Here is a 27405-nt window from a genome sequence, read left to right as displayed (position 1 = left end):
TGAAACACTCTTTTAGATGTTGAAGCTGAACTCCCAGATATGCAAATATTGCCCAAATACAAAGGCATGCTTATTCTTACTTAAATCTTGGTGTGCTTTGTGTATTTCTTCCAGGTCTGTACAGTAATCCAGTGTGAAACTGGAACGTTCTGTAATAAAAAATGGTCACCGGTGCTCTTTCTCCTTGTCCTAGTTTTCTGCAAGCTGCCTGTAATGGTTGGGCCTGCTGGGTTCCTTCCATAGCTCTGCTCTCTGTACAGGCAAGGTACAACACAGTGACAGTATCACTACTTCTTTAACAAGGGAATCATTGGGTTTATTTATTTATTGGTTTTACCAAAGGCATTTGGTGCACACAAGGTGGATTTTTACCTTTTGTGGCTATTGAGTAATATTTACATGAAAGTTTTTGTGCCTGAAGTTCAGCTATAAGTGATAAGTAAATAGAGAATGTAAACCCATCATGATTTGCCCAGAATATTTACAGAAATGAGAAATACAATGTGTATCAATTTGTTGAAATACCAGTTTTATTAAATTATTTTTAATATATGATGCACACTGATAAGCCTTACTAAAATTTACACAGATCTGTCAATAGACACAATTTTTAGGAAACCATGTTCTGTGGCCTACAACAGAGTTTTCTAGATGAAATCTGAAAGATCACAGGAATATTAGAGTGCAGAATGCCCGTTCTGCAAGGGTTTGCCCTTAATTTTACCACCTCCTGTAACTCTTTTCGAAACCTGGATTGGGTACAGGCATAAAGATACATATTGATTGCAGTGTTTGTGAGGTCCAGCATGGTTCCGATATCAGCAGCGACATTGATAATCTTACTGTAATCTTTTCTTTCTATTTTGTAATGCATTGTCTTGATAATGATTTGTGTGACAAATCTTGTGGTGCACAAGTAGACAAAAGTCGATGAAATGGTGACTAGAAGAACCACTGATTTCACCCTATGCTTTTTTATATGAGGAAATCTTCTCGAACTTCTGCTGTCTTGACCTTCACAGTGGATTTTGTTGCTGTGGCAAATTTTTCTTAATGCTAAGGCATTAAGCGTAAAGATGATAAGGTAGGGCAAGATATACACAAGTGTGTTTTGAAACCACACCAGACTTTCTACATATAGCCTTGATCGACCAGTGTGGTAGACACACTTAAAGCTTCCAGTTCCATTTATTATTTTAGACTCATTAGCCCAATAATATGGTATAGAAAAAAAGTGGCTGAGGATAAAGACAGACCATATCACATAAAGAGTGATTTTTTTAGTACATAACCTGGATTTGCGCCACAGAGTCCTAATTGCAATGAAACGTTCGATGGTGAAGCAGACCACCAGCCAGACAGATGAGTTGTAAGCTCCGAAACTTAGTACATCCCTAATCATACACCAAGGAGCTCTACTCCAAAAAGGTTCAGTTGTAAAATTTTGAAGAATCAGTTCAAGGATGACGATGTGGATGAGGACCATTGTATCTGCTATAGACATTGCTATCATGTAACAACGACAAGATGGTGAGAGCCCACAATCTCTTTTCCAGAAAATTAGTAGTGTAAGTACATTGGCTGTAAGGTAAGATATGTATTGATTAAAATGTGGCTTAGACCGTATTTACAACTTAATTTTAATGTAGACAAGTCTTGCTTGAGCCTCCAAAATATTTACACATCTGGGCAAAGGCAGCAACCAATAAATGGGATTTCGAAAGATAATAGTGAGCATAAGGGCCGCATCGCCCGCAGTGTGAACCTGCCCTAAAAGAAAGTTAATTGAAAATAAAGGATTACCACGCTAAATGAATCAAACAAACAAATGAAAAAGATAAAAATGACAGTAAGTGAACCAAAAACCATAAAGGATAATTTCAGTGGAATTGAGCATATAAAGTCCTTCAAACGCAGGTGAATGTGCATATGGTATACATTAAGACTGGATGAAACAGCACCCGAACGCCACTCAGACTTGTGAACCTCCACCACATGAAAAGATTCCCAGAAGCAAGCTAAATCATGCTTGGGACCCAGCCAGGACCTTTATCCAAGGAATGGGAATTGCCAACACACAGTGATTCTTGGTATAAGAATAGGCAGTGGTGTAACTAGAACCTTCAGGGCCCCGATGCAAGAAACCATGAAGGGCCCCCCTGAACCCCAGCCAAGGCCCTTCCCTCCGAGTCCTGCGGTGGAACTCCAGGGCGTGGTCACAGGTATGACCTTTGTGAGCCCTGTAGTTCCACCACTGGTATCAGTAGTTTTTTATTTATTTATTTTTTTACATTTTTAGGTGCCCCATTGGGGGACTGTCCCTAGGCAGGATGGGGTCCCCGTCCCCAGAAGAGATGAGGTCCTTTTCTCCAGGGCAGATGAAGTTACTGCCCCCAGGTGAGAAGGGGTCCCTGTCCCCAGGGGGAGATGGAGAGGGTATGTAATAGTGTGTGGGGGATGGGGTCCTCTCACTCACCATGACCAAGCTGTAGGCCACGCACTCATCCATGTTGGCCTGGGCTCCATCCAGTGTGCTGGACGGGCGATCGGCATATCTCCCAGAAAGACCTTTCATCATCTGTGTATGATGGGGGAGGAGGGGGGCTGGCAGACAAGCCTGCAGTGTCCTCCGGGGGGCTCTCATAGGGCTGCACTGCATCTGTGTGCTTAAAGTTTGTTTACCCGGGAGAAGTATGCAGTGCTGTGTGGGCCGGACTCGGGGTGGGCGGGACTCTGGCTGGGAGAACAGACATCAGACTGAGTGGCAATGCATGGAGCAGGAGGGGTTCTCTGAGGAGCCGGCCGAGGACACAGGTCATGCGTGGAATGCACAACTAAAGAGCAGCCAGTGCGATAGTCAAGCATGGAGCTCTGCTAGTCACCCTCCACCACCAGCCACCCGTGTGCATGGTGCACTGGTACCCCTAGCTGCCTATGCTGCTACCGGCCATATGTAGAGGGGGCTGCATGGGCCCCCTGCATCACAGGGCCCAGTTGCGGTCGCGACTGCTGCACCCCCTATAGTTACGCCCCTGAGAATAGGCATCAGTTTGTGACAAAACTTGCGTCGGGAGGAGTGGCGTGCTTACGTCATCACGCTGAGTTCCTGAGAGGATGGATGTTTGCTTACCCAACGGTGAGTTCTCTTTTATTGGGTAATACTGCCTTTTCCATGGCAATTGGATAACGGTGTCGCCCTATGCCTGATTGATGTCCTGTTTACTGCATGCCAAGAATCACTGTGTGTGGTGGCAAATCCCATCCTTTGGATAAAGGCCCTGGCTGGGTTGTAAGCCACAAGCACGATTTAGCTTGCTTCTGGTAAGCTTGCATTTCATGTGGTGGAGGTTCACAAGTCTGAGTGGTGTTTGGGTGCTGTTTCAACTAGTCTCAATGTATAAAATATGCATATTTACCTGCATATGAAGGACTTCATATGCTCAATTCCACTGAAATTATCATTTATGGTTTTTGGTTCACTTAGGCCCCTTTCACACATGCGGATGGTATGTCCGTATTTCATCCATCCGTTTGCGGATGAAATACGGGCATACATTCATCCCTATGGGATAGCGGGTGTCTGCGGATGAGCATCCGCAGACACCCGCTATTGTCCGCCTCCGCAATTGTCCGATTCTGCAGACGGAGGAAAATCCAATTTTTCTGTCCGTCTGCAGAGCGGATCGGATGAACACGGACAGACGGTCCGTGCTCATCCGATCCCCATAGAGGAGAGCGGTGAGCTGACAGGGCGGTCCCTGCACAGTGTGTGGAGACCACCCTGTCCCCCGCCGGATCAGCGCGGACAACGGAGAGATCCCCGCTGAGCGAGCGGATCATCACGGGGCGGATCATTACTGATCCGCCCCGTGTGAAAGAGGCCTTACTGTCCTTTTTATCTATATTAATATTAGCGCAGCTTCCTTTGTTTATTTATAGAAGAAAGTTAATTTATGTTGGTTGCTGTGAGTAATTGGGTTGTTTATGAAAGGAACTCTTCTTGAATTTCAAAGACGTCACCTTTGCCTTTTTCTTAAAGAGAAGAGTGTGCTGTTTCCCACTGTCACCTTTTAGCCCTTGTACACACGGTCGGAGAATCTGTCGGAATGTGTCCTATCGGACCGTGTTGTCGGATAATCCGACTGTGTGTGGTATGCATCGGACTGATTCTGTCGGAATATCCGTCAGACTCAATTTTCCAACTTGTTGGAAATATTTTCCGACAAACTGGTCCGATCGGACATACTCCGATCATGTGTAGAGAATTCAGATCGGACAAAGTGCCCAGCATGCTCAGATCAAATTCCTACACCAAAGCTATTGGCTACTAGCCTGAACGTAGTCCCGTCGTAACGAAATAACGTCATCACATTCTGAACGATCGGATTTTCCGACAACTTGGTCCGACCGTGTGTATGCAACAGTTTCGGACACAATCCGTCGGACACAATCCGTCGGACACAATCCGTCGGACAAAATCCGTCGGACAAAATCCAACGGATTTGGTTGGCAGAATGTCCGACCGTGTGTACAGGGGCTTAGAGGCAGGCATCCAAGGATGGCACAAACAGGACACCCTTCCTGTATAGTCATTTTCAGTTTTCAGTACTGTGATACTTAATTGGTCATGCAGTGTTGAACCCAAATAAATTTTATAATAATTTCTTGGACAGATAGAGCTTTCTTTTGATGGTATTTAATGGGTTTTTAATTTATACTATATAAATGAAAAACACTGGAAAAAAAGTTTCCCTTCGTTTCTGTCATACAACTTTGCAAATAAATATTCCTTCTTCATAAATCTAGGCTAAAATGTATACTACTACATTTCTTTAGTTAAAAAAAAACAAAAAAAAAACAATTTATTTATGAAAAAACAAAAAATAAATAAAAAATTAAGACCTGGTTCACACTGAAGCGGCACGACTTGCAGCGCAACTGCCTCAGGCAACCGGGATCCGACTTTAGCGGCGGCTTGCAAAATGACTTCTGTATAGAAGTCAATGCAAGTCCCCCCAAAAGTCGTACAGGAACCTTTTTCTAAGTCGGAGCGACTTGAGTCGCTCCGATTAGAACGGTTCCATTGCACAGAACGGGATGCGACCTTGTCAGGCGGCTAAGTTGCCTGACGAGTCGCCCCTGTGTGAATTGGCTCTAATGCCGCGTACACACGACTGGACTTTTCGAGGGACTAGGTCCGACGGTCTTTCCGACTGACTTTCGGCGGAGTTCCGATGGACTTTTCGATTGAATGGACTTGGCCACACACAATCACAGCAAAGTCCAATGGATTTGAACGTGATGACGTACGACCGGACTAGAATAAGAAAGTTCATAGTATATGGTATACAGTATATGTTTGAAATGTATCGACTCTGATGTTTGGACTGCATATCTCATTTCTTGAGGCCTTATATTGCCAGGATAGTAGGAAAGTAGACACCGAAAAGTATTAAATAATAGGCTTGGTGACTTTTTTTAAGTTTTTGCCACACTTTTTGGGGAAATATAGAAAGTAAAAAAAAACTGAAAATTTATGTCAAAATACTTACCGTAATTTTCCTTTCCTGATGGACTCCATGGCAGCCAACGTGTGGGTTTAATCCCGCCTCCATTACCCTATAGGACAATACTCCCATAAATCTTTGCTCCCTGCCAGAGGCTGTGTTTGGTAACTATCCTACTCCAGCCATTTGGGAGGGAACTCCTGCTGCTATGGAGTCCATCAGGAAAGGAAAATTACGGTAAGTATTTTGACATAAATTTTCAGTTTTCCTGACAGACTCCATCGCAACCAACGTGAGGGAAATAACTCACCAAACACACCCGGGTGGGAAAAAATGCTGAATAAACAAAGATTTATTTGACACTGTCAACCGACAAAACTTTAACACCAAAGTCAACTGAAGATAGAGCCGCTGGCTCAACACAATAATGAGTCATGAAGGTGTGGATTGATGACCAAGATGCTGCCCTGCAGATAACATCAGGAGCCACATGGCTAGAGGCCGCCCACGAGGTAGAAAGACTTGTGGTTGAATGTGCTGTTACCGCCTGAGGAGGAGCCAAGCCCTTCTCTCTATATGCCCACTGTATTGCTTGAACTATCCATGTAGCAATTGACCTAACTGATGCACGGAAGTCCTTGTTCTTCCCATAGAACAGAACGAACAGATAATCTGACTGACGAAATGGAGCTGTAACTTCCAGGTATTGCTTTAAGGAGCCACCAACATCGAGAGGATGAACATCTGAGGATCCAGTGGACCTGAAGGTGGGGAGTGAGAGCTCCTGATTCTCATGAAAAATCCAGGTGACCTTAGGATTTGACCCCAACATTGGAACCAGGACCACCCTGTCCGGGAAGACGGTTAAGAAAGGTTTTTTGGCTCCTAGAACCTGAATTTCCGTTACCCTCTTCGCCGAGGTGACAGCCACCAAAAAGGCAGTTTTCATGGGAGCTTTCTGATAAAAAGAGATTTATCAAGATGGGAAAAAAAGTCCAAAACTAGTGGCAGGTCCCATCTAGGGAACCTCGGTTTCCTCTGGGGTCTCAGTCTCACTGCTCCTTTAAATAATTGTTGAATAAGGGCATGTTTGGCCCACGACACTCCTGTGAATGCGGAGATAGCAGACACTTGAACCCGAAGGGAACTAACTGACAGGGGCAAATCCAGGCCTGATTGCAGAAAGCCCAACACGTTTTGAACTACGGGTGAGCTGAAAGAATTAGTTCTGGAGGACATATAGGACGCAAACTTAGCCCAAATCTGTTCATACACTTTATTAGTGCTCCTTCTTCTAGCACTTAAGAGAGTGGGAATAGCTTCCTTGGGACATCCTAGTGCTTCCAACCTTCCCCTCTCAAGAACCAGGCCCTCAACTGTAGGGGATCTGGACAATGGATAATCGTGCCTTGGGAGAGCAGATCCCGTCTGGACGGAAGAGGAACTGGATCCTGGAAGCTGAGGAGGGAAAGGAGAGGAAACCAAGGCCTGTTGGGCCAGTGAGGAATTATGGCTATTATCTCCACCTCTTCCCATCTGAGTCTCCTCAGGAACTGAAAGATGATTGGGATTGGAGGGAAGGCGCATGCCCTGTGGAACCACCACTGTTCTGTTAGAGCGTCTATCCCGTAGGCTCGCGGATCCCAGAACCTCGAATAGAACCTGGTTAGCTTCCTGTTGTATCAGGAGGCGAAGAGATCCACCTCTGGAAAAATCCCCAAGGTTAATATCCACTTGAAAACATCCTTGTGAAGAGCCCACTCATTGTTGTCCAAGTGGACTCGTGAGAGAAAGTCCGCTTGGACATTGAGAACTTCAGGCACATAGGTTGTCGTTATGTTGGCCAGATTCTTCTGGGCCCAACGCATGATCAGTTCCACTTCCAGTAGCAGAGATCGATTTCTGGTGCCCCCTTGCTTCCTTATATAGGCTACCGCTGTCATATTGTCCAGCCTGAGGACTACAGATGTTCCCAGTATCAGATGCAGAAAGGCCAGTAATGCTAGAAAGTCTGCACGTAACTCCAGAACATTTGACACTATTCCCCGAGAGGGGAAGTCCCAAATGTCCTGAGCCACCTCCGTCAGACAATGCACTCCCCAACCTCTGTTGCTGGCATCTGACGTTACTGTGATCCACTTGATTGGAAGAATGGAATGGCAATTTAGCAGGTTCTCCCAACGAAGCTACCAGAGGAGGGAACCTCTCATGACCTGAGTGATACAGATGGACTGGATTTTTTCTCCTGACCACTGGTGAAGGAAACCCATCTGAAAGGGGCGCATCCTCCATTGTGCCCACTTCACCATCGGTATAGTGGACACCATGGTCTGATCCTTGTGTTCCAAGAGACAATCTCTGTCCTGAGCCAGAAGCAGCAGATCGTCCAGGTAGTGATGAATCCAGATTTTTCTGATTCTTAATAATGTCACGACTGCCAGCAGGACCTTCGAGAACCTTCGAGAATGCGCATGGAGAAGTTGACAGACCGAAGGGAAGGCATGTAAATTGCAAGTGAAGTTGCCCTATGGAGAACCGAAGAAATTGTTTGAACTCTGTTGCCACCGGGACGTGAAAATAGGTGTCTCTGAGTTCTATTGAGATAAGCCAGTCCTTTGGATCATGGACAGGGTCTCCATCTTGAACCTCTCCTTTTTTATGAAGCGATTTAGATGCGTCAAGTCTATTACGGGTCTCCATGCACCGTTCTTCTTCTGGACCAAGAGGGGTCGTTTGGAACAAAGATTTTATGTAGGCTGAAAGTATTTGCCTTTTCCCTTCTGACACCGGAATGGACGTGGGAACACACTTGAGCTTGGGGACACTGCTGAATGTGCTATATGCATACAATAATACTGCGCAGTACCGAAGGTATAAGAAAAAGCTGCCAATATGCTAAAACTAGGATTTTTTAGCCACAGAGATATCAAATATAAAGTGTAAGCGCTAAACATATGCTGCTCTGATAATCAAATATAACAAGTGAAGACGGAAATAAATAATGAATATAAAAATGTAAGCAACATATGTACTAAAAAGGGAAAATATAAGAAACCCAATACAGTGTATTCATATAACTATGTATTTTTGTGAAACATGACCCCAAGTATGGGGATATAAACTTCAAAAAAGGAATATATAAACAATAAAGTCCATATTTTATCAAAATAAATGTATAAACGTGAGTCCCAACAAATATTGGTGAAAACAGAGATCCCAATCTGGTGTGACCATAAGCAATTCCACCACAGTGTAGCTCCCACCACCTTAAGAAGCACAGGCTTACCAGATGAAAATGACCCGAATAGACTTATATCTAAGGGGTCAGTAATAGCTTATAGTTCCAACTACTGAGGCACTGGTTCAGCATTCCATAGTTGTGTGGATCCAAAGACAAGTAGTTCTTTCAACATACTGGACTGTATGTAGTCACCATTTTTAGAGAGACAACTCCGGCATCAGCAGAAGCCAGGCCAAGGGATTGCAACTCATCTGCAACATCCTGAACAACATGAGAGAACGCCGGTGCCGGGTAATCTTTGACTTCTCTCAACTATAAGCTATTACTGACCCCTTAGATATAAGTCTATTCGGGTCATTTCCATCTGGTAAGCCTGTGCTTCTTAAGGTGGTGGGAGCTACACTGCGGTGGAATTGCTTATGGTCACACCAGATTGGGATCTCTGTTTTCACCAATATTTGTTGGGACTCACGTTTATACATTTATTTTGATAAAATATGGACTTTATTGTTTATATATTCCTTTTTTGAAGTTTATATCCCCATACTTGGGGTCATGTTTCACAAAAATTCATAGTTATATGAATACACTGTATTGGGTTTCTTATATTTTCCCTTTTTAGTACATATGTTGCTTACATTTTTATATTCATTATTTTTTTCTGTCTTCACTTGTTATGTTTGATTATCACAGCAGCATATGTTTAGCGCTTACACTTTATATTTGATATGACACTGCTGAATGTCCAAGTGTGCCCAGAAGAGACCATCTTGACGGTCCAAAAATCCTGGATCGAGGCTGCCCAGACGTGCCGAAAATGGAACAAGCGAGCTCCTAACTGGACCGTCTGGGCGGGCCCGATCTCAAAAGTACTTGGTCGGTTCCTTCTCTCCCGTCGAACCGCTCTTCGCAGTCTTCTTGAGAGACGTTTGTCTGGACCTCCAAGATCTGGAAAATTCCCGTCCAGGCCTATAACTGCGTGCCTCCCTGGCACGGTCTTGATTCTCCTTCTTTGGGAACAATCTTCTTTGGCTCTGCAGACACCTGTCTTGGGGATGAAACCAAAACTTACCCCCAGAGGCCTGAGTTATCGCACTATCCAGCTTATTGCCGAAAAGAGACGAACCGTCAAAGGGGATTTGGCACCAGACCTGCTTTGACGCAGGATCGACTAGCCAAGGACGGAGCCACAGGGCATGCTTGGCAGTCACGGAGGAAAGCATAACTCGAGCCACCAGCCGAATAATGTCAATCGAGGCCTCCCCCAAGAAAGCCGAAGCCAGCCTCAGTTCCTGGATGGGTAATCTCTTGGCAAGATCTTCCGAGATGTTTCTGAGTGTCTCGTTAACATTATCAGACCAAACTTCCATTGCTCTAGACAAGGCAGCCAAGGCCAAGGCTGGTTTACAGGCCATGCCTGCCTTAAGATAGATCCGATTCAGGTCAGAATCTATCCTCCTATCCAGGGCGTCCTTGAAAGAGACTGTATCCTCCAGAGGAAGGGTCCCATGTCTGACCAATCTCATCACTGCCGCATCCACCAGAGGGGAAGATTCCAATTGCTTAACTTCTTCCTCCCTGAAGGGGTAAAGCCTCTGAATTTTGGACAGGAGAGAATTCTTCTTCTCTACTTTACCCCATTCATCCATAGTTACATAGTTACATAGTTAGTCAGGTTGAAAAAAGACACGTCCATCAAGTTCAACCAAAAAAAAAAAAAATTTATAATAATATCCGTGATCACTTCCCCCAATTCTGAAAGAAAAGGGAAGCTAATCCTCTCCTTCTTTAGTTGCTTAAAATTTTTTCTCTGTTTTGCCGGAGCTGCTACAGGCTCTTCCCAATTCAACTTTCCTTGATGGCTTTGACCAAAGGAGGGAGCAGAGAAAAATCAAAACCGGAACCAGCCTCATCTTCCTCAGATTCACTATCTGAGAGGACAGCAGACGGATGGCTAGGCAAAGAGGAATCCCAAGTGTCCTGAGCCTGAACAGCCCTCCCTGGAGACCTTGGAGACTCTACGGGAGACAAATGTGGGGCCTCCAACTTCTTTAGACTGTCCTTGGCCATCTACTCAACCAGAGATTTCAGTCACTCCTTTCACCAGTTGCCTTAACATAGCAGGCATCACAGAGAGACTTGTCTGCAGGGACATGTGTCCTACACCCCCAACCTAATCCTTCTGCTGCATGACTGGAGCAAGCCATGGAAGGATGGGATGGTTCCCGGCTACGGTGACTAGTTCTCGCAGGAGAACCATGGCGTCTGGATCTGGAAGAGAAATGCCGGCGATGGGATTTTGACAAATCACTTCCTCTGTAAGTTCTGAAAGGGTCCATCAGGGCTGAAATAAAAACAGCCCCAATTAAATACAGTGAACAGCTAGGAAAAAATAGGTAGTATGACTTTTCCCCACAGACTCATACCTTTCGCTGAAGGAATCAGACACTCAGGAATGGCACTGTAGGCTTTACAAGCATCCCAGAGGCTTGTAAGCTATTTTCCCCTTTTAAAACTGCCGCCTTAATGACATCATGAAATGCGACAATCACAATGCTAGTGCGCATGCGCAAAAAACGCTACACGCATGCGTGAACCAAGCTTCGTTCTCGCTCATGCGCAGAAAGACCCTGCGGCGAACGAGGAAGTAGCTCGGCGGCTGGAAAGCAAGGAAACCAGCCGCCCTGCTAGCCAGACACACCGTACAAACGGTGTGTCGGGACACAGTGGCACAGGCAAAAACAAAACACAGGACAAACAAATAAAAAATAGAGAACGGCTGCCATGGACAGACATCAGAACTCACCACTCCCGCACACGGTCACCAGCCAAAGGTAAGCCACCAATATACATGCCGGACTTTTGGTGGGGGGCGATAGTCACCTGCTAGTAGCTAGGCTAACGACCAGAATGTGGTTTAACCTGTTAGTGATCAGGAATACACCTCTTCAGTGCTTCTTCCATATGCCCCTTCCATACTCTGCTAGTAGCTAGAGCTTATTGGAAACATGCGACTCCAAGTCGCTCGGCCGGTCCACATCGCAGGAGAAAACGCAAGTCTTCAGGGTAGAAAGACACATGCTAGGTCCTTTGGAGGAGGACAAAAAAAAAGAACACGGCCTCTGGCAGGGAGCAAAGATTTATGGGAGTATCGTCCTATAGGGTAATGGAGGCGGGACTAAACCCACATGTTGCCCACCATGGAGTCTGTCAGGAAAGGATTTTTTTCCATGGTTGTCATTTTAGCAAGGTAATTCTCACACACAGTATATGCATACTTACAATTACACCAGAAAGCACATACTTCTACTCCTCCCAAAAAAGGGGGTATAACATGTGAGAGACTTTTTCTGTCTCACACATAGGCCACATAGAGGGGCCTAAAATCTAAGTAGTGCCCTCCGGCTTCATCTAATTTACTGACTACCTATTACATTTGTGGAAGCCTTGGAGTGCCATGACAGTGGAAACACCCACAAAATGGCCACATTTTGGAAAGCAGACACCCCATGGAAATTTCTTGAAGGCACAAGAAATCTTGTAAAGATTTCGTTTTCTGCCACAAAAATTTTTGAAAAATGGAGAAAAAAGTTGAAGAGAAAAGTTGTCAGTTAATATATTTTTAACACATGTTGTAGGCTTACTTAGACACACACCCCAAAATACATTCTGATATTCCACTTGACTATGGGGATACCACATGTGTGAGACATCTTTGCTGCATAGTCACATAGAGTTGCCCTAAATCCAAAAAGCACCTTTAGGCTTTCAAGGATCATAAATTATAATTATAATCTAATTTTGTGACTACCATACATTTTTCACCAGGATGTACCACACTATTGCAGGCTTACACTGTCTATGGTGACACTGGCACAGCTAATGATCAGAACACTGTTGCTGTCTTCACTGGTTCCGAAGATTCTGGAACTGCTGCGGTTAGTGATTAGGACAATGTTGCTGGCTTCACTGGTTTTGGTGACACTGGTGTGGCTAGCGATCAGAACACTGTTGCTGGACATGGATAACACTGGCTCTGGTGACACTGTAATGGTGTGGGCGATGAGAACACTGCTGCTAGCTTATGCTGGCATTGGTGTGGCTAGCGATCAGGAACATTGTTTCTGGCTGTGCTGGTCTGGTGAAACTGTGACTGGTATGGTGGCACTCAAGGACACTGTGGCTGGTTGCACTGGTCTGTTGACACTGGTACTGGTGTGGCTAGTGATCAAGAGCACTGTGACTAACTGCGCTAGTCTGGTGACATTGGTACTGGTGAGACTAACAATTATGGACACCGTCGCTGGCTGCACTGGTCTTGTGACACTGTACTGGTGTGGTTAGTGAATAGGGACACTGTGGCTGGCTGCACTGGTCTGGTAACACTGTACTGGTGTGTTTGCCAGTCACAGTAATAAATGACACTATACTGGCATCAGGGACACTGTGGCTAGCTGCACTGGTGTGGCGACACTGTGTATTGGTGTGGCTAGTGATCAGGGAAACTGTTAAAAAGCTTCTAAAGCCGCGTACACACGGGCGGACTGTATGGCCAACTTAGTCCGTCGAAACACATTTCAGCGGACAGTCCGCTCGTGTGTGGGCTTCAGCTGACTTTTTCAGCGTGCAGTCTGGCGTACTAAGTATTTCGGAATTTCCGTAATACTGTCCGTCATACTTTGGTTTCAGCGGACAATCCGCTCGTCAGTAGGCTAGTTCGACGGACTAAGAATGGCGCATGCTCAGAAAGGATTTACACGGCGAAAGGTTGCATTGCTGTGTATTGGACTTCCTATTTCTAGTCCCGTCGTACGTGCTGTACACGTCATCGCGCAAGCTTTCGACGGACTGTTTGTGCATCCGTGTGTGGTCAAGTCCGTTCTTCCGAAAGTATGACGGACTGTCCGTCGGATTGTTTGACGGACTAAGTAGGCCATACAATCCGCCCGTGTGTATGCGGCTTAACACTCTGTTTCTTCTCAAAGCTGAAAAGTGTGAGAGGAAATAGAGTGCCTGTTGCAAAATGCAGTTTCAGTTTACATGTGGTATTGCTGTGATTGGTTAATTTTGATTAGCTCTGCACCCTTGTTTTGTGATCTTCTGTGTCCAATGAACACAGAGATCACAGAGTGATGCATGCTTGAAAGCACACATGAGCACTGCAAAGGTGAAGCCATTGTAAAACAGTCTCCCACTCTTACAAGACAGCCATTGGGCCATTTACGTATAACGACTGGGTGGAAAGTGGGTAGGCCAGGATCCTATCCACTGGGTCAGTCAGAGTTTTGCTTATTTAGGAAATACTCAGGTCAATAGCCAGAGAACCTAATTTCTTGTAGAATTCCTCCTCCATGGGATATTGGTGAGCAAAATACTTTGTTGGTGAAAAACTTTTTTTGGATGAGCCCAAATGGCATACATCACTTCTTGTAAGTGTGGGTACACTGTAAAGGACTTGGTATTATTTGGTAGCCGCTGAAAAACCAAAACCATTGACTTTAGCGGAAAAAGATTATAGAAATGGTAACTTAAGGTTAGTGCATACCATGTCCACCAGGAAGCCCGCTGTGGTATTCTGTGTCTGAGACAGCCCTGGACACTGATACACCTCAGGAGTCCATGGAGGATTCCTGATCCTCAGCATATTGCATCACTTCTTCTTCATTCTGAGGAGTTTTTACAGGAATTACCTCCAATGCCTCATCCTTCTTCAAAGGGGTGGCTAGGAATGAGAGCACCCACATGTGTGCCGTGTCATTCCAAGTCAGTGAGAACCAGGGCCAACCCTACCATGAGTCCCAGTGGGTCCAGGCAACACTTTGAAAGGGGCAGAAAATTGAGCCATGGCTGCCTCTTCTCTTCTATTTACTTTGGCGGCGAGATTGACACGTCGCTGCCCCCCCTTCCCCAAAGCACCCCCCCATGTTGAAGGCACACGGCCTGGTACGGCTCAGGAGGGGGAGCACTGACTCGTCCCCACCCCCTTTCCTGACCAGCCGGGCTGTGTGCTCAGATAAGGGTCTTATATGGACCTTGGGGGGGACCCCCACACCATTTTTTCGGTGTAGGGCTTCCCCTTTAAGTCCATACCAGGTGACGGGGCCAGCGACGTTGACTTCCTTCGCTAGTCCTGGCTACCTGGAAATGAACGGACTTTCCTCCGTGTGTGGGTAAGTGCGTTCATTTTCAAAAGTACGGCGGACTCCCGCCATAGTCCGGTTGTGTGTGGGCAGATCCGCTCGTTCGGAAAGTCTGGACCTCCACTTCAAAGTGCGGTGGTTTGTCCTCCGTGCTAAGTCCACTGGACAGTCTGATCGTGTGTACGTGGCATAAGAGTACCTGGACTTTTCTCCTAACCCTCTGATCCTATACTAAAAGACTGTTCGTGAACTAAGTTTTTGTAAATAAAAATCCCTTTAAGTGGATTTGTCGTCAGTCTCTAAAGTTTCTGGGCCATCTACCATGGGAATCCCCTAGACGCAAATCGAGGTGAAGAAGGTAACGGTAAGCCCAATCAAACCAGCAGCTCCTTCAGGGGTTAGTGCTACATGTATATATATATATATATATATATATATATATATAAAATGTATCTCTCATTCATACTATATATGGCCGCCGTGTGTAAGCAGCCTTATATAGTGTGGGGCGTGGACTTAGCCCCTGAGCCACGATTGGCTAAAGGCACCCTGCCTTTGGCCAATCATGCATGCTCTCTCAGCAGAGCGTGCTGTGATGGCCAAAACATATATTATATTCTCTCCACATCTAACAAATCTGATTTAGTGAGAGCCTTTGTTGTAGTGCAAATCTGGTTACATCAAGCAATACCAATCTCAAATGCCATGTACACACGACCGTTTTTTCCATCAGAATAAATTCTGACAGTTTTTCCGTCGGAATTACGAGGGAGTTCCACTGAAATGGACTTGCCTATAAACGATCACACCAAAGTTCGATTGTTTAGAACACGGTGACGTACAATGGGACTAGAAAAAGGAAGTTCAATAGCCAGTAGCCAATAGCTGCCCTTTTTTGGTCCATCGGAACAGCATACAGGCGAACGGTTTTCCTGAAAGGAATTGATTCCGTCAGAAAGATTTAAAACGGGTAGTGATGGACGAACTTCCGACGGGACGTTTCGCGAACGCGAAACGCGAACGGACACAAACGTTCGCGAAAACGACCGTTCGCCGCGGGCTCCATTGACTTCAATGGGAGGCGAATTTCGCAAACCTTTAGGTCGAATTTGCGGCCACGGGGTAATTATTAGGGGGTAGCACGTAGTCCCACCACCTGGACAATAGCATAATACATGTATGAGGTGAATTTGGGATCGATAACTACAAGCATTTTTTTTTTATTTGGGAAATTGTTCTGACAATTCAGGACTATGGAGCTAATGAAGGCAATGGAGGAGAGGGAAGGTCAGGGACCAGGGTAGGCAAACAAGAGGGTGCAGGAGATACAGAGCACTGACAGCAGCACCGTAATACAGAGCACTGACATCAGCACCGTGACATACAGCGCTGACAGCAGCTCCGTGACATACAGCGCTGACAGCAGCTCCGTGACATACAGCGCTGACAGCAGCTCCGTGACATACAGCGCTGACAGCAGCTCCGTGACATACAGCGCTGACAGCAGCTCCGTGACATACAGCGCTGACAGCAGCACCGTGACATACAGCGCTGACAGCAGCTCCGTGACATACAGCGCTGACAGCAGCTCCGTGACATACAGCGCTGACAGCAGCTCCGTGACATACAGCACTGACAGCAGCTCCGTGACATACAGCGCTGACAGCAGCTCCGTGACATACAGCGCTGACAGCAGCACCGTGACATACAGCGCTGACAGCAGCTCCGTGACATACAGCGCTGACAGCAGCTCCGTGACATACAGCGCTGACAGCAGCTCCGTGACATACAGCGCTGACAGCAGCTCCGTGACATACAGCGCTGACAGCAGCTCCGTGACATACAGCGCTGACAGCAGCTCCGTGACATACAGCGCTGACAGCAGCTCCGTGACATACAGCGCTGACAGCAGCTCCGTGACATACAGCGCTGACAGCAGCTCCGTGACATACAGCGCTGACAGCAGCTCCGTGACATACAGCGCTGACAGCAGCACCGTAAGCAGCCCCAGGAGGAAGTCAGCACAGCACAGGGATGGTGTGATCCCCTCATAATAAGAACCCCCAGGAGGAAGTCAGCACAGCACAGGGATGGTGGGAGCCCCTCATAATAAGAACACCCAGGAGGAAGTCAGCACAGCACAGGGATGGTGGGAACCCCTCATAATAAGCAGCCCCAGTAGAAATATGACACCGCTCAACCTCTTCAAAGAGGAGGGTAGGGGCATATAGTACGGTGTGCTTTTTTGGGTCAGGGAAGTGAGCCAAATGAATTAAGAAGGTCTGTGTGCTTGATTCCAAAAATTGTTTATAGACATATACATGGTCTACTGATCACATGTGTTGAATTCCTCCGAGATCCATGCCTCATTCATTTTTAGAAATGTGAGGTAGTTAACACTGTGGTGAGCTAGGCGAGTACGCTTATCGGTCACAATCCCCCCTGCTGCGCTGAACGTCCTTTCGGACAGGACACTGGATGAGGGGCAAGCCAACAGTTCGATTGCAAATTGGGCAAGCTCTGGCCAGAGGTCAAGCCTGCCCACCCAGTAGTCTAGGGGTTCATCACTCCTCAGAGCGTCCACATCGGCCGTTAACCCAATGTAGTCGGACACCTGACGGTCTAGGCGTTCCCTGATGCTGGATCCGGATGACACCTGTCGATGGGTCGGCTGAAAGAATGACCTCATATCCGAAGTCACCAACACATCTTCAAACCGGCCTCTTCTTGCAGGCGCTGTTGGATTGGTACCCGCAAATCCTTCTCTGGGAGTGGGAATTGCTCCTCTGCCAGCGCACGCAAAAGCAGAATGCAGCATTTCTCGAAGCAAGGCCTGGAAGTGCTGCATTCTGACAGCCCTCTGCGACGGCGGTAACATTTCCGCCATTTTGTGTTTGTACCGGGGGTCTAAGTACGTTGCCACCCAGTACTGGTCCTTGACCCTCATGCTTTTTATACGGGGGTCCCTATTAAAACACTGGAGCATGAAGGCCCCCATTTGCACTAAAGTGGAAGCGGTGTGGTGGCCTGGCTCCTGCTCATCATCCAGGATAATGTCGTCCTCTTCATTCTCCTCTCCCCATCCTCGCACAACAGGGATCCCAGAAAGGTTTAAAGCATGCTCTTCTTGCTCCTGCTCATCCGCCCCGGCACCATCCTCCTCTGACTCCTCATCAGACTCCTGTTGTTGACTTGTCTCAGATAGAGTAGCCCCCCCTGGGAATTCATCCAGCATTGCGACTTCCTCATCTTCCCGCTCCTGCTCCTCCACAGCCTGATCAATGACACGACGCAATGCACGCTCCAGAAAGAAGGCATAAGGTACCATGTCACTGATGGCGCCATGGCTGCGACTGACCAGTTTGGTGATCTCCTCAAATGGCCGCAGAAGTCTGCATGTGTCGCGCATGAGCAGCCACTGGCGCGGTGAAAAAAAACCCAGCTCCCCAGAACCGTTTCTTTCGCAGAGTTCATACAGGTAGACGTTAACTGCACGTTTCTGCTGGAGCAGCCTATCAAGCATATAGAAGGTTGAGTTCCATCGCGTCGGGCAATCGCAAATAAGACGTCTGACCGGCAGATGGTGTCGCCGCTGAATGTCAGCAAGGCGAGCCATGGCCGTGTAAGATCTTCTGAAATGGGCCGAGATTTTCCTTGCCTGCCGCAAGATGTCCTGGACCCCAGGGTATTTGACAAGGAATCGCTGCACGACCAAGTTTAAGACGTGTGCCATGCACGGCACGTGCGTGATTTTGCCCTGTTTCAATGCGCTAAGCAGATTGGCACCGTTGTCACACACCACTTTACCAACTGTCAAATTGAGCGGTGTTAGCCACTCATCTGCCTGTGAACGCAAAGCTGAAAGGAGTGCCGGGCCAGTGTGGCTCTTTGCTTCCAGGCACAACAGACGCAGCACGGCATGGCAACGTCTCACCTGGCATGTGGAATAGGTTCTGGGGAGCTTGGGCGGTGCAGTGGAAGAGACGCTAGCAGCGGAAAAGGAGGAGGCAGCTGAGGAGGAGAGGGAGGAGGATGGAGTAGGAGGAGGAGAAGAAGAGTCAGGCCTGCATGCAATCCGTGGCGGTAAAACCAAATCTACACGGGTGCCACGGGTTACATGCTTGACGGCCGTCAGAAGGTTCACCCAGTGGGCAGTAAAACTGATATACCTTCCCTGCCCGTGTTTGCTAGACCACGTGTCTGTGGTCAGATGTATCTTGGCACCGACACTGTGTGCCAGAGATACATTCACTTGCCGCTGAACATGGCCATATAGCTCTGGGATGCCCTTCTCTGAGAAATACTTCCTTCCTGGGACCTTCCATTGTGGTGTTCCAATGGCCACAAATTTGCGAAAGGCCTCCGAGTCCACCAGTTTATATGGCAGTAGTTGGCGGGCTATGAGTTCTGACAAGCCAGCCGCCAACCGTTGGGCAAGAGGGTTATCCGGCGTCATCATTTTTTTACGCTCAAACATTAGGCCCACGGAAGCCTGCCTTTTTGCAGAAAAATGTGAGCTTGGCGTGATGGAAGGTGGAGTGGAGGACAATTGTGAGGAGAGAGGAGAAGGAGAAGTAGAAGACGAGGCTGGACGGTGAGAGCCTGCAGTGTGGCTTTGTGTGTTCCGTTGCTCCCACTGGGCTCGGTGATGGCTGCTCATGTGCCTTCTTAAGGCGGTCGTCCCTAGGTGAGTATTGGGCTTACCGCGACTAACGCGTTGACTGCAAAGATTGCAGATGGCAACGCTATTGTCAGCAGCGGACACGTTAAAAAAAGCCCACACTGCGGAGCCATGTGCCGGTGTCCTGGGAGCGCCAGATGTGACCGTACATGGTCGATGACTCGCTCCTGATACATTTGCAGTCTGCTTTGTCCCTGCTGTGCAATGTAAGTCATTGCTGCTTCTCCTCCCTATCTGCTGGTCCATATCTCCCTCTGAACTCCCCTCCTCTTCCTCTCTTGTGGGCACCCACGTGACATCACTAGACACGTCATCATCAACGTCACCTTCCCCACCGCTATAAGTAGAGTAGGCAGCAACACCGGGGACCAACCTCCTCCTTGGGCTGATCTGGGTACTGGCGTCAGACTGCTGAGTAGCGCTTGTTGCTACCTCCTCTTCCTGATCCAATACCAAGAGTGGCTGCGCATCAGAAATGTCCTCTTGATATGGATCGGAAAATAATTCCAGTGACTCAAGCGGAAGGTATGTGGTGGTGGTGGTGGTGGTCGTGTTGTTGGTGGTAGTGTCTTTGGGGGTGCACATAGCAGAGAGTGAAGAAGAGGGTGCAGATCGAGAGGATGAGGAGGGTGCAGAAGAGTAAGGCTGAGCGAGCCACTCAACCAAGTCTGGTGCATCCTTTAAAGTAATTGAACGCACCTTCTGCAACTTCCCACTTTGGCTCAAGCCTGTTGCTCCTGCCCTACCCCTACCACCCCTGCGGAAGGGCCTGCCTCTTCCTCTGCATGTCATTTTTTAAATGACCCTGTGACAAAACTCTTAGTCCCTATACCGCTGAAGGACTGCTGCAGTATAGGTGAGCGGTCAGCAGTGGTGCACGTCAACCCTATCTATTGTGGACCGATAGCGGTCCTTACAGAACAGCAGACTGTACCGCACTCAAGCCTATGTACCGTAGCACCCTATACCAAGTTACCAGTCCTTATAAGAACTTTTGTGGACCAAGCAGGTTGTGTATTAGTGTTTAGCAGACTGTACGTCAGTCCCTATACCGCTGAAGGACTGCTGCAGTATAGGGCAGCGGTCAGCAGTGGTGCACGTCAACCCTATCTATTGTGGACCGATAGCGGTCCTTACAGAACAGCAGACTGTACCGCACTCAAGCCTATGTACCGTAGCACCCTATACCAAGTTACCAGTCCTTATAAGAACTTTTGTGGAACAAGCAGGTTGTGTGTTAGTGATTAGCAGACTGTACGTCAGTCCCTATACCAATGAAGGACTGCTGCAGTATAGGGCAGCGGTCAGCAGTAGTGCACGGCAACCCTATGTATTGTGGACCGATAGCGGTCCTTACAGAACAGCAGACTGTAACGCACTCAGGCCTATGTACCGTAGCACCCTATACCAAGTTACCAGTCCTTATAAGAACTTTTGTGGACCAAGCAGGTTGTGTGTTAGTGATTAGCAGACTGTACGTCAGTCCCTATACCAATGAAGGACTGCTGCAGTATAGGGCAGCGGTCAGCAGTAGTGCACGGCAACCCTATGTATTGTGGACCGATAGCGGTCCTTACAGAACAGCAGACTGTACTGCACTCAGGCCTATGTACCGTAGCACCCTATACCAAGTTACCAGTCCTTATAAAAACTTTTGTGGACCAAGCAGGTTGTGTGTTAGTGTTTAGCAGACTGTGCGTCAGTCCCTATACCGCTGAAGGACTGCTGCAGTATAGGGCAGCGGTCAGCAGTAGTGCACGGCAACCCTATGTATTGTGGACCGATAGCGGTCCTTACAGAACAGCAGACTGTAACGCACTCAGGCCTATGTACCGTAGCACCCTATACCAAGTTACCAGTCCTTATAAGAACTTTTGTGGACCAAGCAGGTTGTGTGTTAGTGATTAGCAGACTGTACGTCAGTCCCTATACCAATGAAGGACTGCTGCAGTATAGGGCAGCGGTCAGCAGTAGTGCACGGCAACCCTATGTATTGTGGACCGATAGCGGTCCTTACAGAACAGCAGACTGTACTGCACTCAGGCCTATGTACCGTAGCACCCTATACCAAGTTACCAGTCCTTATAAGAACTTTTGTGGACCAAGCAGGTTGTGTGTTAGTGATTAGCAGACTGTACGTCAGTCCCTATACCAATGAAGGACTGCTGCAGTATAGGGCAGCGGTCAGCAGTAGTGCACGGCAACCCTATGTATTGTGGACCGATAGCGGTCCTTACAGAACAGCAGACTGTACTGCACTCAGGCCTATGTACCGTAGCACCCTATACCAAGTTACCAGTCCTTATAAGAACTTTTGTGGACCAAGCAGGTTGTGTATTAGTGTTTAGCAGACTGTGCGTCAGTCCCTATACCGCTGAAGGACTGCTGCAGTATAGGGCAGCGGTCAGCAGTAGTGCACGGCAACCCTATGTATTGTGGACCGATAGCGGTCCTTACAGAACAGCAGACTGTACCGCACCCAAGCCTATGTACCGTAGCACCCTAGACAGACCAAGTTACCAGTCCTGATAAAGAGCTTTGTGGAACAAGTGAGTTGTGAATGATTAGCAGACTGCAGCAGAAGGGCAGCAGTCAAGTATAATATTCTTTCTATATTTGGAAGAAAGAATATTATACGTGTACAAGCCTATTACCGTACCACTGATACCAGTCCTGAAAAGAACCTTTGTGGAACTAATAGTAACAGCAAGTCTTTAAAATTATCCTCACTGCCTGACACACTGCTTCCTGCCTGTCCCTATACAAATTGGCAAAAAAGAGTAGGCTGGAACGATTAGCTGGAACAGCTCTTTTGTGGACCTGATAGTAACAGCTAATGATGATGATGATGATGATGATGAAGAAAGACTAATCTGGCTGAGCTGTCCCTAAAATAGCAGCATACAGCGCTCTGTCCCTTTATCTAAACTGACAAAAGAAACTCAGGCTGCTGACCTAACACCTATACCAGTCCTGAAAAGAACTTTTGTGTACCAAATAGCTAGCGTTTTCTCTGTCCCTACTCCACACAGGATCCTTTCCCTACAGTGACAGAAGAAAGAATGTAAAATGGCCACCGGATCGGGTGTATTTATAGGTTAGGGGGAATGTCCAAGTGTCCATGAGCTGTCATGTCTCAATTGGTTGTCCTGTAACACATGATAAACGTGTCACGAAAGGTTAAAGTTCTTGTATACATTAAACACGTAAGTCCGCCGGGGCGAACGACGGAAAAAGGCGTTCGAACCCGCGGACGGCGAAAGTCGGAAATTCGCCGCGAAACGACCGCCGGGCGAACCGTTCGGCCATCACTAAAAACGGGTTCTATTTCTAGGTCCCTCAGAATTTTCAAAAAAAAAAAGTCAGCTGAAGCCCACACATGATCGGAATATCCAATGAAATGATTCCGTCTGACTTTTTCTGCCGGAAAGTCAGACCATGTGTACACGGCATAAGGCTTGGTTCACACTGCCATTAGCACTACTGAAGTTGCTCCAACTTCAGAATAGGTTCCTGTACTACATCAAGGCAACTTCTATTGTATACTTCTATCAATATAGTACACCAGGAAGTTGCCTGGTAAAGTCTCAATGTAAATCGAGCGACTTTCATGTCATGGCAGCGTGAACCAAGTCTAAATAAGAAACAAAAGTAACCATAACAGTTGCTACATTGCAGCAAAAGCCCCACTCACAGTAAGGGCCATTCACGTATGGGCAGTTCTGTCCCAGACTCCAAATCACGGCAAAACACACAAAGCAAGTTTGGGTGCCAGTCTTGATTTTGCCATGATTGCTGCATGACAAGAAACCCATAAATAATGAATGGGATCTGTGTCCCTCATTGAGCTCCAAGAAAAGTATTTTGAGGGGAGTACAAAAATAGATTTTTCTTTGTTGCTGAGTCCATGTCTTTCCCGGGAGCAGAGAGTTTGACATCTCTCTTGTGGAAGAAAAACTCGGGCTTGAGCTGTGTCTAGGATCAGAACCAGATACTAAAATTGATGAGTCAGCTTCAACACAAACGTCTGAAGGTTCACAATCCAACCAAACCTTTTCAAAGTCTAAACTGTCCATGCTACATTGTTAATCAGGACTTGTGCCAACTGTTACCTCCAATAGAAGGTTGTCCAGATGTCCCTTAATAGGGATGCCCCCGGGGGTATAACAAAGCAAGCACAGAGTCTAGGACCTTGGTGAACACACGGGGTGCGCGAAGAGATGCAGAATGTCAGGGACCCACAGCAAAGCGCAAAGGAATTGCTGATGTACTGTAAATATAGGAACATGAAACTACGTATCCTTAAAAGTCTCCATGATGGAATGGCTGATCTGGTGGATTCCATGTGGAAATACCATCTCTGAAACCCATTCCAGAAGACCCACAAGGGCTGCATGGAGGTCTGCTTATCTGTGTGGAGACCTTTAGGCTGGCCATACATGTTTTGAATCTCAGTTGATTCAGAGAATCGAACCATTAATGAGCAGGCTGAATGTACCAAGTTGATCGATCGACTTGGGTACAACCAGTCAGCCGGATTCTCTTTCTCTCTTAAATTGCCAACAAATTACATCCCCCTCCTTGCTTTTTTTTTTTTTTTAAATAACAGCATATAGACCCTTAGGCCTCGTTCACACGGTTTGATTGTTGTACGACCGAGCATCTGATTTTTGTCAAAAGCACGTGCGCAGGATTTTGTCTAGCATACTATCTTTCCACAAATTGTCATTTGACAAACACAAACATAATGACGTACTATGAGAGTATAAAGAGGAAGTTCATTTCTCAAGCACCACCCTTTGGGCCCCTGCTGCTAATTTCATGTTAGTACGGAAGGTTGGCTTCCCTGCGTGAAACCACGTAGCTGTATGTTGGCTCGCGGGGTCTGGATAGCAGGCGCGCGTGCGTGTCCGCTTCATAGCGGGGGTGGCGGTGCTCGCGGCCGACATTGTGATGATCGCTGGCCACGAGCGATCATGACCAGGAGACACAGAACAGGGATGAGTGTGTGTAAACACACACTTCCCTGTTCTGTTTTGACAGGAGTGACAGATCGTGTATTCCTATTGGCTAGGAACCACGATCTGTCACTTCCTGTAGTTAGTCCCTCCCCCTTCAGTTATAATCATGTAGCAGGGAACACAGTTAACACCTTCACCGCCCCCTAGTGTTAACCCCTTCACTGCCAGTGCATTTTTTACAGTAATCAATGCCTTTTTAATTGCACTGATCACTATATTAATGCCAATAGTTCCAAAAATTTGTCAAAATTGACAGATGCGTCCACCATAATGTCGCAGTCATGATAAAAATCACAGATTGCCACCATTACTAGTAAAAAAAAAAAAAAATGCAATAAATCTATCCCCTATTTTGTAGATGCTATAACTTTTGCGCAAACCAATCAATATACGGTTATTGCGTTTTTTTTTACCAAAAATATGTAGAAGAATACATATCGGCCTCAACTGAGAAAAAATTAGCTTTTTTTAAAAAAAAATGGGGATATTATATCAAAAAGTACAAAATATTGTGTTTTTTTTTCAAATTGTCGTAGTTTTTAGGTTTATAGCACAAAAAATAAAAACATAGAGGCGATCAAGAAGAAAAGGACATCAATTTTGTTTGGTTACAAGGTCACATGACTGCACAATTGTCAGTTAAAGTGACGCGGTGCCGAATCGTAAAAAAAAGGCTCTGGTGAGGAAGGGGGTACATTTTTCCAGGGGCTGAAGTCCTTAAAATAAGTTTGGCATAACTGTACGCAAAACAGCTTCATTATTATCCCATTTAAGAAGAAGAGAATGCGCACTGCATTTTATCAATTGCCGCGTCACGAATGTTAATTCTAGATTAGGAACTGTAGTTTACAAGACCGAACTCTTCCGGGTCATTCCTTGATTCCGATCATGCGTGGTTGTACTTTCGACTTTTGTGTGACGATTTCTGTACTGACCATCAGAAAATCAGACGTTGAGTTCACATCAGACAAAAATTTTATAGCCTGCACATCCAGGTTTTGTCTTAAGAAAAAGTCAAATCGGCTGTCGAATGCACTGTACTAACAATCCGAAAATCCACAGACAGCTCGTCTTGCAAATTTTCCCTTCTGATTTTTGTATCGTGTGTACGAGGCCTAAGAAAGTGTTATTTTATCAAAGAAGTAATTGATGCTTGGAACAGACGTCCAGCAGCGGTAGTGAGTCAGTCAACAGTGAATGAATGTAAACATGCTTGAGACAAACATAGGTTAAGAAAAAAATAAAAAGTGACAAATTCATTGGATCACTTGCTTTTTTTTTCCTGCTGTCAGTCTTCTATGTTAATATGTAAATAAGAGGATATCTCTTGTTAAAAAAAAATTGGTGTTAAAAAGTTGTGATTACTAAAAGGCAAAGTGTTGCAAAAAACAGCAAGCTGGAAAAAGTAGATTCATAAATGTATCACACAGAATTCACATAAATTTCACCCTGGATTCACAATTTTTCAAATTGAATTCAATTAGAAAAAAAAAATTCTGCATGAATGCTGTGTGAAAATATAAGCAGATCCCTTATTATTACCTGTGAATATAAAGAAAATTTAAAGAGATCCATGAAGGATAACTGAAGACAAGAATGGTCTTAAGCAAATGCCTATGAGCCTAATTAAAAAAGCAAAAAGAACAAACAAAAAAAACCACAATAAAAAAAAAAAAACACAGTAAATAGCATATACAAACTTACATGGGATTCCAATAACAGCCAAAAAAGGATAGAAAAATTTCTGTAGTGTTACCATCCAATGCTCATTCTTCATCATACAGCGTCAAGATATCAGTTGCCGCTCAGTTAATATTATTTCAGGTTATTTTGCTAAATCCAGTTTGGATGAGAATGGTACCTTTTGGCTTTTTTGTATTTCATCATTAATCAAAATAAATCTTTATTTTACTTAGGCAAACAGTGAAAACCCAAACAATAAAACAGATGGTAATAATTAACTGAGACTGACGCATCCATTACAGTCACCTTCTATCATGCGTAGAAAGAAGACAAGCTGAATGGATTTAATTTGGAAAGGTCTTTAATTTGTTGGCTGCTCTAGCTGGTTTGAAGCTTTATGGCTGTCCAGCCTTTCGTCTGTGGACTGCTCTATAGACCCAGGGTTATTCCATATAGTATAAATAACAGGATAATATAGACCTGTGGACACTTTATTTTGAGGCTACCTCCAAAAAATTACATTTTATTTTTGAGACATTCTTGCAAACTATGTTAAAAATTGAATAATTTGTCTAATGTACATGTTTTTTTTTTTTTTAAACTGAACACTAGACTTACACTAGTCTAGCATAATTATAAGCATAATTATACTTGGACTGTACTGGAATTGCACTCTGCAAGAGCAGTTGCTCCAGAGCTTAGTAAAGAAGCAGAAGTTCTGCTGACTTTCATGACTTTCCTTGCATGTGATTGTATATTCTTTGCAAAATGAAGCTTTACCTCATTTACTAAGTTCTGGAGCAACTGCCTTTGCAGAGTGCAATTGCACTCTGCAAGGTGCACAGTCTATTAGTCTTTAGTGAATCAACCCCTATGTTTCAGGATGCTATGTGCAGCACAATGCTGGTCCCTTCCCACAGGCCACAATTTTACTTCATTCTATAGAGAAGCACAGATACCCAGTCATGATGTCACTGGCTGTACATTACAAGGATTTTAACAAACGTTGTTGCAGAGTTCTACCTTTGTTATTCTGAAGAATTTGCTTTTTGTTTGTCTCTGTCCATGTGCAGACTGAGGCTCTGTTCACACTACTGCAACCTGAAAGTCATGCAACTTACGGTGCAACTTT

General features: G+C 46.0%; 1 protein-coding gene across 1 annotated transcript; it reads right to left on the bottom strand.

The window, feature by feature from the left end:
* Window positions 1-610: 610 nt before the first annotated feature.
* Window positions 611-26370, bottom strand: LOC143984358 (putative G-protein coupled receptor 139). Its single transcript, XM_077484589.1, has 2 exons — window positions 26295-26370; window positions 611-1581 (listed from the first exon to the last, which is right to left on the bottom strand). Exons 1-2 carry the CDS (start codon window positions 26368-26370, stop codon window positions 611-613), a joined length of 1047 nt encoding a protein of 348 aa, XP_077340715.1.
* Between the last annotated feature and the right edge of the window lie 1035 nt (window positions 26371-27405).

This window comes from Lithobates pipiens, unplaced genomic scaffold (assembly GCF_037356315.1).
Source record: "Lithobates pipiens isolate NorthernLeopardFrog02 unplaced genomic scaffold, aLitPip1_a1.2 Scaffold_16, whole genome shotgun sequence".
NCBI lineage: Eukaryota > Metazoa > Chordata > Amphibia > Anura > Ranidae > Lithobates > Lithobates pipiens.
This window is presented reverse-complemented; position numbering and strand designations above follow the sequence as displayed.

Excerpts from the sequence above, each read along its gene's own strand:
- LOC143984358 (XM_077484589.1), bottom strand. The coding sequence starts at position 26,370 with ATGATGAAGAATGAGCATTGGATGGTAACACTACAGAAATTTTTCTAT. Across the intron at positions 1,582-26,294 it reads GGCTGTTATTGGAATCCCAT|CCAATGTACTTACACTACTA; the intron begins GTAAGTTTGTAT and ends CTTACCTTACAG.